This window comes from Sarcophilus harrisii, chromosome 4, assembly GCF_902635505.1.
Source record: "Sarcophilus harrisii chromosome 4, mSarHar1.11, whole genome shotgun sequence".
Lineage (NCBI taxonomy): Eukaryota > Metazoa > Chordata > Mammalia > Dasyuromorphia > Dasyuridae > Sarcophilus > Sarcophilus harrisii.
The window spans coordinates 13579085-13595700 of NC_045429.1; the positions used below are offsets into that span (position 1 = coordinate 13579085).

The 16616-nt window shown below is 43.0% G+C and overlaps 1 protein-coding gene across 1 annotated transcript in view; it reads right to left on the reverse strand.

Moving 5' to 3' along the window:
- ALG6 (ALG6 alpha-1,3-glucosyltransferase) overlaps positions 1–16616 on the reverse strand; it is a 41853-nt gene that overhangs the window by 12677 nt on the left and 12560 nt on the right. Inside the window, exons 3-7 of the mRNA XM_031968983.1 lie at positions 11422–11506; positions 6801–6890; positions 5184–5272; positions 2419–2501; positions 1701–1765 (exon numbers count right to left, since the gene is read on the reverse strand). Of these exons, the coding sequence (XP_031824843.1) occupies positions 1701–1765; positions 2419–2501; positions 5184–5272; positions 6801–6890; positions 11422–11506 (412 nt within the window). The remainder of the gene's footprint in view (positions 1–1700; positions 1766–2418; positions 2502–5183; positions 5273–6800; positions 6891–11421; positions 11507–16616) is intronic.

The window sequence follows — 16616 nt, forward strand, 5'->3', positions numbered from 1 at the left end:
ACCAAAGAAGAGGTCGAGAGGAGGAACATGGGAAGGAAGAAACAAAGGAAGGGAGGGAGGAAAGGAGGAGAGAATGAAGAAAAGAAGGGAGGAAGGGAACTGGCATTTAAGTGCCCACTATGGGCCAGGCACGATGCCATGGCCTTCGCAAACATTCCCTCGTCGACACTTGGATCAAATGAGGGGCTGCTTTGGGAGACGAGAGGTTGAAAGGGCGTCTGGGGATACCACACGGACTTAGGGTCAAAGTGCCCGGTGGCAGGGGGCACCCCCTTAGTTCAGAGGGAATCGGGGGCCCACCAACAGTGGAGGCCGGGAGGCTTCCCCACACCTCTCCAAAATTCTCACATCCTCCCTGGTTTGCTAGTTTGTTAACCATGGGATGGGGGTTCTAAGGACAGAGGACAGAGCTGAAGTGAAGACAAAAGAAAATCTGCCAAGAGAGGAGGAGGCCGGGCCCGCTCTGCCTTTGGATTGACCACTGACCAGCAGAGTGCAGACGTGGGGGGCAGCCCCTGGTCCCTACAAGTACCAAACCGTCTTCATTTCAGCACCCGCACCCTTCCCCACATTCTGGATCCTGACCCTCCTCACCTCCATAGCCAATGGCTCCCAGACCTGAGCCTCTCTCTCTCTGCCCTGGCTCCTGGATCATGGCCTCCCTTACGTAACGCACTTCTCCCCTTTCCTTCTCTGCTGCTAGACCCTTCCATGGCTCCCCATCACCGCCCTTCATGCAGTAGCACTGAAGGCCTTCTACAAGCTCCCCCTCCCCACAGTCCCCTCCACCTACTCTACTCTAGGCTCGGCTCCTTTCTGCACCTCTTCCCTTTCCCGTCTCCCCCTTCAATACCAAGGCCACTTGCAGCCAGCGGGCCGGCCCTCTTTCTGTCTCTGGGGGCAGGTCAGCTCCTGCCCATGGCTGAGCTCCGGAGTCAGTGAACGCCCCCGTCCCCACGCTGCCCACTATTCTCCAGGGCAGCGCCCTGACAAAAGCTGCCCCAGGAACCGGCCAGGGTTTACTCCCTGTGCTAAGAGCCTACCCGAGGCCGCCAGGCGGAGGGGAGACAGACACCCCGGAAGAGCCAGAATCGAGTCTCTTCTGCCCGTCCTTTGACAGACACACACATTCATTTCATTACAACTAAAACAAATTGGCTTCAAAAGGAAAAGCTGTTAATGAAGCAATCAAGTTGCTGTGCGTTATGGCTTCTTCTCTGGGACAGACGGGGACACCAGAAGCCAGACTCGCGCCTCAGAAGTGACTTCTTGCAGTCTTCAGTTTGAGTGTCAGCTTTCTGAGGCTCCTCCAGGGAGGAAAGGAGACCGTGACATGCTGGCTGCCTTCCGCAGCTCCCCGAGCCCACACAGGGCACGGCACAGGAGCCGGGACGCAGTTCTCCAGCACCTGGACACACACCCATGTGTACGGCAACCACGCTTTTCCTCAGCTTCCCACAGGGAGCCAAAGACTTGCCACCATCTTCCTTCCAGGCCAACCAGGTGTGAAAACACACAATTCATCTGAACTCAGAACGGTAAGACTTTTGGGAAATCCTGTTTTGGGTGAATATGACAAATGCCTCAAAGCAAGTACTCTCTTAAAACAGAAATTCAACCATCATCCAAACAACCCCAGGAGCTCCCTAAGCCTGGAGTTCAGAACACGCAAAGACTTCATTCTAAGTTGGAAAGGATACTGAAAATGTCCGTAGTCGATCAGAAGCAGGCCCGGATACAGCAGGATGCAAAAGGCGCTCGCAATCTAAAGAGAAACAGTGCACAGGGAAAAGTGACTGCACCCAATGAAGCAGAACAGCCCCTAAACTGGGGGACTGGGCCTTCGGGGGCTGTTTTCCCTCCAGCTACCAAAAGTTTCTTTTTCTGCCTAAATATCTAAGGGCTGCCAAGTACCACATTCTCCTCCAATGGAAAGGGCAGAGCTCTAGAAGAACAGCCACCAGCGAAAAGGCTGAGAATGGGGGAGACTCTCAGGGTCACCCCTCAGACCTGGCTGTCCTAGGGAAGAAAGTCTCTTAAAGAGGCAGAGGGACACAGGAACTTATCTCCTTGGCAACCCTTTTCCTAATCTCTGCATTAGGACTTCCTCCCAGAGGTCATCCTCAGGTGCTGTCTACTCACTCCCCTAGCAATAAATACAAGAGGAACACAAATCTTCCAGAATTCATCTTGTTATTGTTATCAAAGGGCATTAAAACAACTGCCATTAAGCAAGTTTTTCTAACTGAAAATCTTTAATAGAAGATAGACTGTCCTCCAACAATTGTACCTAACTCCCAAGTAGTACGACTTCACAGAACTAATAAAATCTGTTCTTCAGCTTCATTCATTTTGAAGTTAACAAGAAAAGCATTTCCATGAGAAGAGAAACGTGAACTAAATTCTTTGGATACTTGCCTTCTTTTTGGTTGAAGTTTCTTTTAAATAACAACAGTATAAAACGACCGCAGGTACGTAAATCATCAAATCGGCAATCAACACTGAAAGACAAAAGACACCATCTGTAAACATCCTTTTGGGGTCTACAATGCACTAGCCCCACCCCCCCACCCTTCCAGGTGCTTTCCCCTCGGGAGGTGTGCCAACAGCTCCTTGCCTATTGCTAAGAGGCACCTCCCGTCATCCTGGGTAATGAAACAGACACACAGAACGAGCCAGATGGATCCATGGACCCAAGTCCTCCTTCAGAAGCAGCGTGGAGAGAACAGAGGGCAAAAATCACCTCGGGCCTTCCAGCTTAGCTGCTGCTTCTGGCTTGTAAACAGCCTACCCTCATTCTTCAGATGAAACCAAAGCTATCTACAATCCTATGAAAAGATGCTCCGAATAACTACTGATTAGAGAAATGCCAATTAAAACAATTTTGAGGGACCACCTCTCCCCTCTCGGATGGACTAAGGTGACGGAAGGGGAAAATGACAATTGTTGGAGATGGGAAAAAAAACTGGGGCACTAATGCACTTGGCCCAAGCATTGAGGAGAACAATTTGGAACTCTGTCCATAGGGCCCAAAAATGCACACAACCCTCTGACTTAGCAGTATCACTACTGGGTCTGTATCACAAAGAAATCAAAGAAAAGAAAAAAAGGACTTTTTATACAAAATGTCGATAGCAGCTCTTTTAGTGCTGATGGGGAACCGGAAGTTGAAAGGATGCCCAGCAACTGGGGAATGGCCAAACAAGTTGGGTTTATGATCCTGATATGCTATTGGGCTCTAAGACATGACACGTGGGATGTTCTCAGAAACACCTGGGAAGATTTATATGAATTGATGTGAAGTGAACTGAGCCAAACCAGGAGGACACTGTACCCAGTAAGAGCAACATTAGAATGATCAACTGTGAATGACTCAGCTATCCTGATTAAGACAATTCCAAAGGACCTATGATGAATACTGATGATTGAACGTAATTTTTTTTACTAAAATGTCTTGTTTTTTTTTTTTTTTTTTGGCAGCAAGGCTTATTTGGATTTCACATGTATTATTAGTATACTGCTTGCCTTCTCAATAAAGTGGGAAAGAGTCTAGCGGGAGGGAGAATTGGGAATTCAATTTTTTTTTAAAAAAATGCATGTTAAATAAATTACAATTATTTTTTAAATTAACTTGAAAAAAAAAAAAGAACACAAAGTCCTACTTTGTAGAATAAAAGTCATTTGGAATTAAAATAAGAACCATTATCCAAGCAGACTACAGAACTGTTTACATAACCATCATTCATTCAGAAATGCTGACCTATACAGAAACTCTGATCTCTTGATTGCCATTTTCCTTTCTATTCAATCTAATCAGTTTTAAGACCAATTCAGGATGTTAAGATTTAAGGGCAGGTAAACCTGGTATCATCATACTGGCATAATTCAATGGCACTATCTCCCACTGTATTTAACTTAAAAGAATGAGAATTATATAAATTATGTAGGCAGGATGGGCCCCAAACTGGGAGGTGTGACCAGAATTCAGCCTTCCGCAGTGCTCAGTGCCCTGTGTACCATGAGCTTTTTGATAAGCTGGGTGGGCCCCTTGAAACATACCCACCTAGAATCTAGTCATTCTCAGCAGGAAGAACTGCTGGGAGACACGGACTGAGCTGGCCCTCCTGGTCAGCCAGAACGTCCCTGCTGGGCTCTCTCTGATCTCCCAGTAAAGCAGGAAGAAGGCAGTGTTTTGCAGCCGTGGAAGCACCTGACTGACGTTCCTTTGAGAGTACAGACCACCTTAATCCTCAGTTTTCCTGCCATTTCTGTCCTGATCTGTTTTTTCTTCTATTCGAGTAGAAGTCCTGGCTCCTGACTTTCTCCTGGTCAAAGCTTAGCTGGATAGAGTTAAAAGTAAAATTCATATCAAATGCTTCCATAATGACCACATGAGATTCATTTGCTCTCTGATCCAGATACCTGCTTTTAGGACAGATTCTTAACCTAAGATCCATAAATTCCTTTTTAAAAAAAATTTAGCAACAATTTAAACATAATCGGTTCCCTTTATGGCCCTATATATTACTCTTATTTAATACATTGAAAAACATTATTTAGAGAAGGGCTGGAAGGGCTGCCTAAGATCCAGCCAGCCTGCCAAAGGAGTCCAGGACACAAGAAAGGTCAAGAATTTCTGTCTTAAAGAAACACTAACCCCTTTTCTTCAGGTGTAGATATAGCTTATATACTGTACTATATTGTACCTTACAGGCAAATGAAGAAATATCCAAAGGTAATTTTGACTACAAATAATTTTCTCCTTCTAGTAATTTTAAAATTTAGCCCCTACAAAAGATGTGATTATCACTAATTTACCTTTGTTAATGCTTCCAAAATGAGAAAAATAAAATGTCTTGAGTTATACCAGCAATAAGGTAATACAGGAGTGTAGTGCTAGGAGTTAAAACAAGAAGTTAAAAAGCCCTGAGTTCAAATCCAACCCCGGACACTTACTAGTTGTGTGACTGAGCAAGTTACTTCACCTGTTTGCCTCAGTTTCCTCAACTTTAAAATGGGGTTAACAACTAGTTAGCATTAGCTAGCCCTAAGGACTATTGTGAAAATTAAAGGAGATAATATTTGTGAGTGCTTGGTACAGTGCCTGGCACACAGCTGGCACTACACAAATGCTTCTTCCCTTCTCCTCCTCTTCTTAAATTCAAACCACAGTGCTCTCCTACCTGTAGAACGCATGAATAACTTATGCTGATCGCTCTCGTAGCCCCGGGATGTGTGTAGGGCAATCCAGTCTGGATTGATAAACTCTGCCCTGTAAAAGAAAACACGGAGATGCTTCAGCCCAGATGTTCCCTAACCTCTTCGCCACCATCGCTGTCCACAATAGGAGCATCTGAGCTTATGCTGAGAATAAGCCATTTTTGTTTTGAAGCAACATGGTCACAAGAGACCTTTGACTTTCACTTAAGATCTGTGAGACCATCCGTGCTATGAAGTAGGGGCCTAGAGTCACCACAGGGCCTGAAAAGCCCCTGCTGAGGCTTCCCCAAAGGCACTTGCTGAACCCCACAAAGGGCAGGGCGGGAGGGGGTTCCCCAAGGAGCGTACGGCCCCTTGAGAAGCACTGCGGACCAAGTGCTAGATTTGGAGTGAGAAGCCCTCTGCACCACAGATATCTCTTGGCTAGAGTATGTGAAAGGGGAGTAGTGGGAGACGAGTGTGGCCAAAGGCCAGACTCAAGGATTCAACGTGTGCCTTCTTTGGCAGGAGGCCCGTGGTTGGGTGTGCCCACTCTGGCAGCAGCGAATGAGGGCCTGGAGTAGTCTGGGGGCTGAGAGACAGAAAAGATGTAAGCTAGGTTACAAACACTGGAATTAATTCCACACTATCATCCTTCAACACAGAACAGAAAAGATAAAATTAAAAAAAATTTTTTCCAAAATAATCACACTAATTTTTTTCAAAAATGTGGAACTGTCAAAGCTGCAAGACTGACGAGCCCACACGCATGGGCTTGAGGGGAATGCTGTGCATACTTCTCCCAATATACTGAACATGTTCTAAAACAAAGCTGCCTCAAACCCCAAATCTGAATCATCGATGAACTCTATTTCAAATGTAAATGGGGGAAGCCATTACAATCCCGTTTCTAAGTGAAAGGTAGATGCTATAGTAATTCTCATTCAGACTATTGTCTCAATATACATTCTTCAGATCCTCTGAAATCCACAAAGCAAACTTTCCTATCCAACAAATGACCTACTACTCATATTACTATCCAAAAAACATGAGTTAAAACAGGCATTTTTGCTTTGTAGGAAAAGCTGGATTATTACCTTACATTTATTCAAAGCCAACAGTTCAGTCTAATTAAATTGGTATAATCCTCTATGAACTACAAAAGCAAATAACCTTTGACCTTCCAATACACAGAGAGTAATGGGAAGCCGAGCTATAGGAAAGCTTCTCTCCCCAAACTTTAAGTCAAGCACCTCAGTCTTTTTTCTCTCTACAACAAAATGATGCTACTGAAAAAGACTTCCTAGCATCACTGTAAGAAGGGTAAGGCAGCAAGGAGGTTCCATTGTGCACAAATAACAGGCCTGGAGTCAGGAAGCCATGATATCAAACCTGACCTCAGTCACATACCAGCTGTGTGACTGTGGGCAAGTCACTTAACTGCTGTCTTCCTTGGTTTCCTCAATCTACAAAATGGGGATAATAGCACCTGCATCCCTGGGTTGTTGTGAAGACCAAATGAAAAAATATCTGAAAAGTGCTTGGCAAATGTCTGTACATGCCAGGTACTATTATGAACTTGTTCAAGATGAATAACTTACACATAGGCACATAAAAGACTGTGGTAGGCTGTAAGAGGTGGATAGTCTAGACCCCAGTACTGTAAATTGTTATCACTGCTATTGAAGTACCTGAAAAACAAGAAAATAGGTTCTATTAGCCCAAGTTCACAAAAAGAAATCTACCAAGAATTCAATATTTCATCTCATTTTATTTCATTTCAAAATAAAGCAAACTGCTAAATTATGCTAAATAACACAAATGAGTTTGTCACTAAGCATTTTAGTCTATCCTACCTCTTTTTTCCCCAAAGCTGTGTAAAAGTCATCTTAAACACGTGCTAGCAATAGGTACTCAAGGAAGAATGTATATAACAATACATAATACAGATATTATAATTCATATGATATATAATATGCAATATAATGTATATAATAATAACTTACTGCTAGTAGATTAAGAAAGGAGGATTATTTCCCCAAACTATGTATAACAAAATAGACTGGGAAAAGAATGTCCTAATTAATCAATCAATAAACATTTATTAAGCACCTATTTATGTCAAGAACTGTAATAAGTGCTGGTTTTTCAGTCACGTCCAATATTTTGTGACCCCATTTTGGGTTTTCTTGGCAGATACTGGAGTGGTTTGCCATTTCCTCTTCTGGATCATCTGACAGCCAAGAAAACTGAGGCAAACAGGGGTAAGTGATTCATCCAAGATAACCCAGCTAGGAAGTGTCTGCAGCTGGATTTGAAGTCAGGTCTTCATAACTCCAAGCCTGTGGTCTATCTACTGTGCCCCTGTCTTACTGCTCTATGCTAAATGTTAGAGATAGTCCTAGCCCTCGAAAACCTCACGCTCTAATGGGGGAGAGAACAAATTAAACACAAAAGCTCCAGAGAGGATCACTGGAAGGAAGACACTGGAATTAAGAGGGGTTGGGACAGGCTTTCTAAGGAAAATGGAATTAAAAGGCAGGGAGGTCCCTACTTGGAGCAGAGGACAGAGATCAATCCAGGAATGGGGGGAAGGGACTTGGGAACCAGAGAAAACACTCAGAACTGAGACTTGGAGGAGCTTGTTGGTAGAAAGGCCAAGAGGCCAGTGTCCCTCAAAGAGTATATGGTGAGCAGTTAGGTGTGAGAAGCCTGGGACAAGAGGAGGGGCCAGATGATACAGACAGGGCTTTGAATGCCAAACCAAGGATTTTGCTTTTGCTCCTTGAGGCAATAGGAAGCCCCTAGGGTTAATTAAGTAGAGGGTCACATTATCAGATCTAAGCTTTAGGAAAAGCACTTTAGTGACTGAATAGAGGATGAACTGGAAGGCAGGTAGAAAGCCCCTCTCACCCTCCAAAAGCTACTGCCATGATCATCATGAGGTGAAGTGTCTGTAAACCAGGGTGAGGGGGTGTGTCAGAGAGAAGGGGACATAATGGAGAGATGTTAGGTGAAATTGATCTGAAATGCTCAGAGCGGAAACTGACCAGAGATGCTGCAGAGGGGAAACTGACCAGCGATGCTGCAGAGGGGAAACTGACCAGCAATGCTGCAGAGGGGAAACTGACCAGACATGCTGCAGAGGGGAAACTGACAGACTTTGGCATACTGGATATGAGGAGTAAGAGAGAGTGAGAATCCCAGATTGGGAACCTGAGGCACTGGGAGAATGGTGATGCCCTCTGCAGTAATTACCCACTTGGGTAGTTAAAGCTTAGTGAACTAAAAAGAGCTTTCCCTTTTTTTAACCTACCAATGTATAATCGCCATTAAGTAAACTTTTTTTTTTTTTACTATTTTAAATGAATTATTAGCAAAACTTGATATGTACAAATGTAAGATGAGACACGTTGACAGCATCAAGACTCTCCTCATAAAGCACAAGACCAAAAACAAAGGGAAAAGGAATTCAGGATAATTTTGAGCATCTAAAATAAAACCTCTGCTAGAAAAAGGAGGACTCTATTTCAGGAAAATAAGTGACAAAAATAAGAAATAAGACCCTTTAAATAAGACTCTGGAACAAACTGACTAGTCTTTCATAATTGCCAGGAGGCATGTTCTTGGCTTTTCCAAGCTATCCACTAAAATGAAGAAAATTCTTGACATTTATTACAATAAATGATATTTCTTGAATTCCTCATAAGCTGCCTGAAGTATCTTATGAACAACTGATAATAAATCTTATTTCTTTAAGCTGCATCTCTATTCCTGAGCTCACCATTCAAAACTGTTAGTGCTGATGCCATTTATTCTTTTAAATGCACCTGAATATCTGCAAATCCCTCATAAGATTTCCTTTTACTTCACCACACCATTCTAGTTGCTAAGTATCAAGTGGTCAAAATGGCCACAGTTTAAACAGCAGCAGAGACTATAACTCAGGCAAACCTCCTTTGGGCCTATGACCTTGAAACAGCATGGGATAGTGAGATGAAGAATGGACGGATGAAAAGCAAAGGGTTTCCTATGTGCCAAGCACTGTGCTAAGCTCCAGGTAGACAAAAAGAAGCCTGGCCTCAAGCAGCTCACTGTCTACCGGGGGAGACCATTTGCCTGGGGGGGTACAGCTGCCAGATGGATGGGAAGAATTACTGCACAGGAAAGGCGATGCAAATGCATCTTCTGCAATGTTATTTCCACTGAGAAAACCCCATTTATCTGCAATGCTGAACCACTTCATGGAGTCAAGGACTTGGGGGGAGGGGAATTCTTTTCCAGAATGTTAGTTGCTATGGCTAGTGGGAAGGGGGTGGATGGTACAAAGATTATGGCAACTTTTGAGGCATTAGGGCTCTTTCTGTAGCATGGCAATGGCCTGAGAGGGTGCCCTTATATTCCTGTAAGTCTTAGGGATCTCCGGCCACACCTGGCAGCTGGTTGTGTTGAGTCTGTCATTCCCCTTTCTGCCTGATGATAACGGTAGGGGCTGCCAACAGGGCTTGTGGTCTGGGGTGCCATCTTATTGGGGGTCACTGGTTCTGTGACTTAGAACTGTCTTGTTCTGGGTCGGAGGTGGACGGTAGTGAGCCCTGCCTAACACATGTCAACTTCTGTGTCTCCAGAATGCTGTGCTGCCAGTCTGCCCCCTCCATGGTGCCCAGAAAGCAACTGGTACGAGGACTCACTGCCCAGGAGTAGGGCTGGGAAGGCCAACGCAAAGCTGGGCTGATGCTCTAAAGGACCATCTGGGGTTCTCGGCTTACGTGTAGGTTGGTGGCAATGAGGCTGAGGGCAGAGCCTGGAGCCTAGAAAAATGGGGAGAAGCTGCAAACAGGCCGGATTAGGAGATGTCAAGACAAAGTCTCAGCCAAGAGGCATCATGTGGCGGGGCGGCTCTGAGAGCTTGTGAGTCTTCTTCACTGGAACTAAGGCTTTACTGGCCCCATGGTCTCACATGAGCTAAGTGGCTCCACAAGGATCTCGCCGGATGAGCCGGCATGAATGGGCTGCCATCAGTGCCTGGTGGCCCTGGGTGAGATACCCCCCAGTCTGCAGCAGCGCTGCCTTCCCTCCGGGGCGGCCATGAGGATGAAGCACCGGCCTGCTCTCCGAGACTAGAGGAAAGCCAGCTCCTCTTCCTGTCACACTCAGGGTTAGTCAGCAACGGCCCTTGGGTTCTAACCCAAACTTGCAGTTTGCATCTATGACAAGAGAAAACGCTGGTCTGCACAAATAACCACCAATGTGGGTTAGGGCTGGTCAGGGAATATTCATTCTGCTCACCTGGCAGATGAAAGCAACTGAGGAACAAAAGCCTGAATGATGGAGGCTGCACAAAGAACTGGAAAGATCCTCAAAACGCAAAAGCCAGAGCCCATCAGCCTTAGAAATGACTCATCCATTCACTTGCCCTGACTTCCTCTCACCAAGTGAACAAGACCAAATGATCCAGGCTGATGTTTCTAAAGGAAACACGCAGTAAATGAACCCATTCCCAAGTATCTAGTAAAGTTATTACCTGCCGAGCTGGTAATAGACATGAGAACTAAAAAGAAAAATGGAAAAAGCTGCCATTCCATACCATCCTATGCTCCCGAACCCCATGTTTCAGCCCAGGATGCCCACTGCCATCTATCCCTTCTGCCTTAATCAGCGGCTGAACCAAGCTGGGGTAGTCCCACAGCTAAGCCAAATGGGTCCCTCTCCCACCCACACGGCCCTCACTGCGGGCAGCAGGCCTTCCCCCTCCCTGACTCGCTGGGACTCGCTCCCCACGGCAGCAGCTCCAAACCTCGCCTCTCGGGTCTCCCCAGCTGCTCGGCCTGAGGACCCATGACAGCATCAGCCCTGACTCCTTCCGGCCCCTCCTGGGCCTGATGAGGAGGTTGTCCTCATCCTTTCTGAGCCAATCCCTCTTCATGTGCCCTAGATCCCCCCACACATGGTCCCCTAGTAGATGGTCCTGTCAATCACCCCACTTCTTAGGTGGCGGTTCCTTCTCTGCTGCAGTCAGACATGCCGAGTCTTCCTCATCTTTGGGATGCAGCCTACTCATTCGCCCAGAAGAAGATCCCCATGACAGGGAACAGTACAGAAAACAATTTTTTTTCAATAGTAAAGAGATTTTTCATTTATCTGATTATTCTTCCTCATTTTGAAAATGCTTACAATGCTTACAAAACTACAAACAATAGGATTAAGTTAAATTATCCATACCACTGCTTGACTGGTAAATTAAAAGTAATTTCTTGCCAGTGTCTCTGGGCTTCATAATCTCCAAACATGGGAGGTTTTCCAGCACCTGGAGAGAAAATAGAGGGGGAAAAAAAGGAAATGGCATTTAAACACATCTGCAATTGAGTTTTGTTTGCATAATCTTTTCTTTAATCAGGTATCTTGAGGGGTTGCTTTTTATTACTACTCTCCCAGACTGACAAAAGCATACCAGAATTGGGCACTGGACTTCAAGGGTCAAACACTTGATTGGATCTATGACTGTCAATGTGGGTGTTCCCATCAAGGATTCTGTGGGGCTCATTCATTGACCTTTCACCCAACATGCATTTGGACACTTCTTTAATTTTTCTTGAAAGAAGAAAGGGACCAGCATTTACTAAACTCCTATTATGTGCACTTTGCAAATATTTATACCATTTGATCCTCACAACAACCCTGTGGGGTAACTATTATTGCCCTTATTTTACAGTTGAAGGAAATGAGGCAGAATGGGTCCACACAACTTGTGTCCTAAATTTGAATTCAGGTCTTCCTGACCCTACACCCAGCAGCTCTATCCACTTCACCACAGGGATAGGCTATACAAGCTGCCATCTTGTTAGACCTCAATAGTCCCAAATAATCCTTCCATCCACTTTTTTACTCATACATTTCTTTGATTACATCTTTTACTCAAGAGTTTATAAACCAGAATGCAAACTCTTAAAAATGGGGAACTGCCTACAGATTCTTTAGGACCCTCTCCCATTTCTTCCCCCTAAGATATACTTTTCTTCATTAAAAAAACTAACAGATGTGTTTCTTCTCATTTGTCTCCTCCTCCTCCTAAAATTTGAGACTCCCAAGATTTCTGAATTGGAAAGGTCCTCGGAGGCGTCTAACCCACCAAAGTGCTCTGACAGTTATGGCTTAGAAGCCTTTAGTTTGGGGGGCTCAGCCCCTCAGGGAGGTATGGTTTGGGGAGAACTCAATCCTGAATTTGTCTCATTGTTACTACCCTAACTACTACTGTAATTCTTCCCTCTGGCACTAAACAGAACAAATCTGAAGTGGAGAGTGCTCATCTCTGTGACACAAATTATTATGACTTCATTTCTACAAAATTAAATGAAAGGCTGAAGCATTGATGCATTGTTGCTTTTTCTGGGTCTCAATAAAACAATCTCCACCATCGTCATCAATTTCTTCTGACTGAGAAGGAACAGACAGGACCTTCTCACACCAACGACAATGATTACTTCAACCCACCTTCTGATTTCTTTACTTTGATAACAGTGGAAAATCCTGTGTCCAAACATGAGCTTTTGCCACTAAAGCCAGTTAACGCCAAATAATGGCTGCAAAACTCTAGGCACGTGTGGGGCTTTGGATTCTTTGAATATCTAGATCAGGGATCCTCAAACTACGGTCCACAGGCCAGATGCGGCAGCTGAGGACGTTTATCCCCCTCACCCAGGGCTATGAAATTTCTTTATTTAAAGGCCCACAAAACTATAGTCCAGTCCTCCAACAGTCTGAGGGACAGTGAACTGGCCCCCTATTTAAAAAGTTTGAGGACCCCCTGAGATGATCCACAAACCACTTGAGTGTTATCATTCAGGGGCACCATATCAATCCATATTCAATCAATCAATCCACATTCATAAAGCACCTACTATGTGCCTCCAATTCTTTTCTTGTTTTCTTAATTCTTAGAGTCTGACTTCCAACCTCATCATTCCATTGAAGCTACCAATGATCTCGGTTCTTACCGACCTCTCTCTCGGTAGCCTCTGACATTGTTGTACACTTTTCCTTCTTTGGGTTTTCAGGATACACTCCTTCCTGGCTCTTCCCAACTTATCCAACCGCCCTCCCTCTGTGGTATCTTCATCAAGGTTTCTCCTAGGCCATCTTCTCTTCTCCCCCTACATAATTTCACTTGGGTGATTTTCTCATTTCCCATCAATTCAATTATCATGTCTATGCTAATGATTCTCAAATCTACAGATTCAGTCTGAAGTTCTCTGCTAACTTCCAACTGCCTTTCAGAAATTTTGAAATGGATGCCCAGTAGAGACTTTAAGGTCAAAATGTCCAAAACTGAAGTCATTCTCTTTCCTTTAAACCTTCCAGACTTCCTTACTAGAAGTGAGTACCCCTGGCTCACAACCACGGTGTTGTCTTTTGCTCCTTACTATGTCTCATCTTCCATATCTAATTTGTTGCCAAATCTTGTTAAATTTGCCTTTATAAATCTTTGTTCCCTTCTGTCCTGCTGCTGCCGCCACACTGGGGCACACCTACATTACTGTATGTATGTTAGTCTTTACCCTGGCCAAGTCCTCTTCCATTCAACGGTCAAAGTGGGTTTTTTCCCCTTCCTCCTTCCCCCAATAAATTCCAGTGCTCCCAATCACTTCCAGGACAAATATAACATTTTCTCTTTCGTTCAAAATCCTTCATAACCCAGAACTCCCCAACCCTTCACTTGCCATTTTTCTAATCTTCAGACATCTTCCTCTCTAATACATACACATACTCTTTGATTCAATGACTCTAGTCCTTTGGCTGTTTCACAAACAAGACTAAGGGAAATGTTTATTACATAACCTAATGTTGAGAAATCCAAGTTTTTTCCCCTTTCTTATTGGAGATTAGGTCAAAACTTAGTTCTTTGAAGGACAAGGAGAACGAGATGAAATCTTGGAATAATTGTTACTATACCCCTCTAGAGAAATTAGATTAAATCTAATTTCCTTCTCAGGTTAATTTTACCTTATTTCTAAGTCCGATTTTTCTTGTGCAGCAAGATAATTGTATGGATATGTACACATATATTGTATTTAACATATACTTTAAGATATTTAACATGCATTGAACTACCTGCCATCTGGAGGAAGGGGTAGGGGGAAGGAAGGGAAAAGTTGAAACAGAAGGTTTTGCAATTGTTAATGCTGAAAAATTACCCATGCTTATGTCTTGTAAATAAAATGCTATAATAATAAAATTTTTAAAAAAATTTAAAGTGAATTCTGGTCCATAGTGTTCCACTTAGTCAAGCCAGATAGTCCTAGTCTGGGGGAATATGGACTTCATGTTAATATCAGATTTTAAAATATGTTAAGGCACAAGATCTATATACATCATAATTAGGAAATAATAGAACACAGCCCAAACCAGCCCAGGCCACAGCCCCAAAAAGCAACTGCAAGATCTTGTGGGCAACTGAATCCATGGTGGTAGTTTTTGGAATTCTCAAGCCACAGAGAATAAGTTAGATAACTGTTCAGAAGAAATTACAGGGGATCTTTTGCTGGCACTGGAGGCAGGACTGTTACATTACCCAGATGTGGTTCTGGTTATAGTCCCACAGAAAGAAGAGGCACTAGCACACTAACGCAGGCAACAGCAGGGAATCAAGGACTCTAGTCATAGTTCCAGGGTGGAAAAGAGTGCTTATGGTCACTCATAGATTACAGCACAAGCCAAGAGGTGAGGCACCACAACTCTTCTAGGATCAGACAGATCACTTTGAAAGTACTGAAAACTTACAGATCCCTACAACTTGCTCTGAAAACAGCATCATTAAAAACCTGAAGCTTGGGAGTGTATCCCCTCCATCCTGAGAGCAAAGCCCAACTTTAACATGGGATTAAAAATCAAGGAAAAAAATGAGCAAACAAAACTTGACCATATAATGTTACTATGGTGACAGAAAAAATTAAAAAAAGACAACAAAATCAAAACAACTATATCCAAAGCCTCCAAAAAAACAAAAACAAAAAAGTGAATTGGTCAAAGGCCCAAAAACAATTCCTCAAAGAGCTCAAAAATAATTTTAAAAATTAAGTAAGCCAGATTGAAAAAAAAAAATTAAAGAAATGAGAGTGACTCAAGAAAACCATGGGAAAAAAAAAGTCAACAGCCTGGTAAAAGAGGCACAGGATAAAAAATAAAGAAAGAAAGAAAAGAAGTCCTTAAAAAACAGAATAGGTCAAATGGTAAGAGGTAGAACAATCCCCTTAAGAGAAGAACATCCTAAAAAAGCAGAATAAACCACACTGAAGATGTACAAAAATATAATGAAGAGAACCCCTTACAAAGTAGAATTGGCCAAAAGGGAAAGGAGATATAAAACTCAATGAAGAAAGTAATTCCTTAAAAATTAAAGTTGGGCAAGTAGAAACTGACAACTCCATGAGATAGCAAAAATTCATTTTAAAAAATCAAAAGACTGAAAACAATACTAGAAATATTGGGGGAAAAAAAACCTAGACAGTAGACCTAGAAAGCAGAACGAGGAGAAATATTTTTTTAAATTATTGATGACTCCTTAAAAGCCTTTCAAGAACTTATTTTTCAGGAAAACTGACCTGATGTCCTATAACCAGGAGGTAAAATAGAAATTTTAAAAATCAACTTATCACCTCCTGAGATTCCAAGATGAATACTCCCAGGAATATTATAGCCAAATTCCACAGCCTTCAGGCAACACCAAGAAGAAGAAAATATTGTAAGTAGCCAGAAAGAAACAATTCAAATATTATGGAGTCACAATCAGGATAACACAAGATTTAGCAGCTTCTACATTAAAGAATTAAAGGTTTAGAATATGATATTTTGGAGGGCAAAGGAGCTAAGCTAACAACCAAGAACCACCTATCAGCAAAAATTGAGTACAATCCTTCAGAGGAAAAAAAATGGATATTTAATGATATAGAAGACTTTCAAATAGTCTTGATGAAAAGACCAGAGGAATAAAAAAATCTGATTTTCAAATTCAAGACTCAAGAGAATTATAAAAAGGGAAACAGGTAAGAGAAATCATCAGGGATTCAATAAAGTTAAACTGTATATATTCCTACCTGGAAAGATGACACTTGTAACTCCTAAGATCTTTATAATTAATTATTAGGACAGTAAGAAGGAGTATACATAGACAGAGGGCACAAGTATAAATTGACTATGATCTAAGAGTATCTAAAAACAAAGTTAAGGAATGAGAAAGAGGAATGCACTGGAAGAAGAGGGTAAGGAAAGGTAGAATGAGATATATTATCTCATATAAAAGTAGGGAAAGGTAGAATGAAATATATTATCTCATATGAAAGAGTCATGAAAGACCTTTTACAATGGAGGGGGGAATCGGTATTGGGGTGGTAGCCAATGCATGAACCTTATTTTCTTTGGAA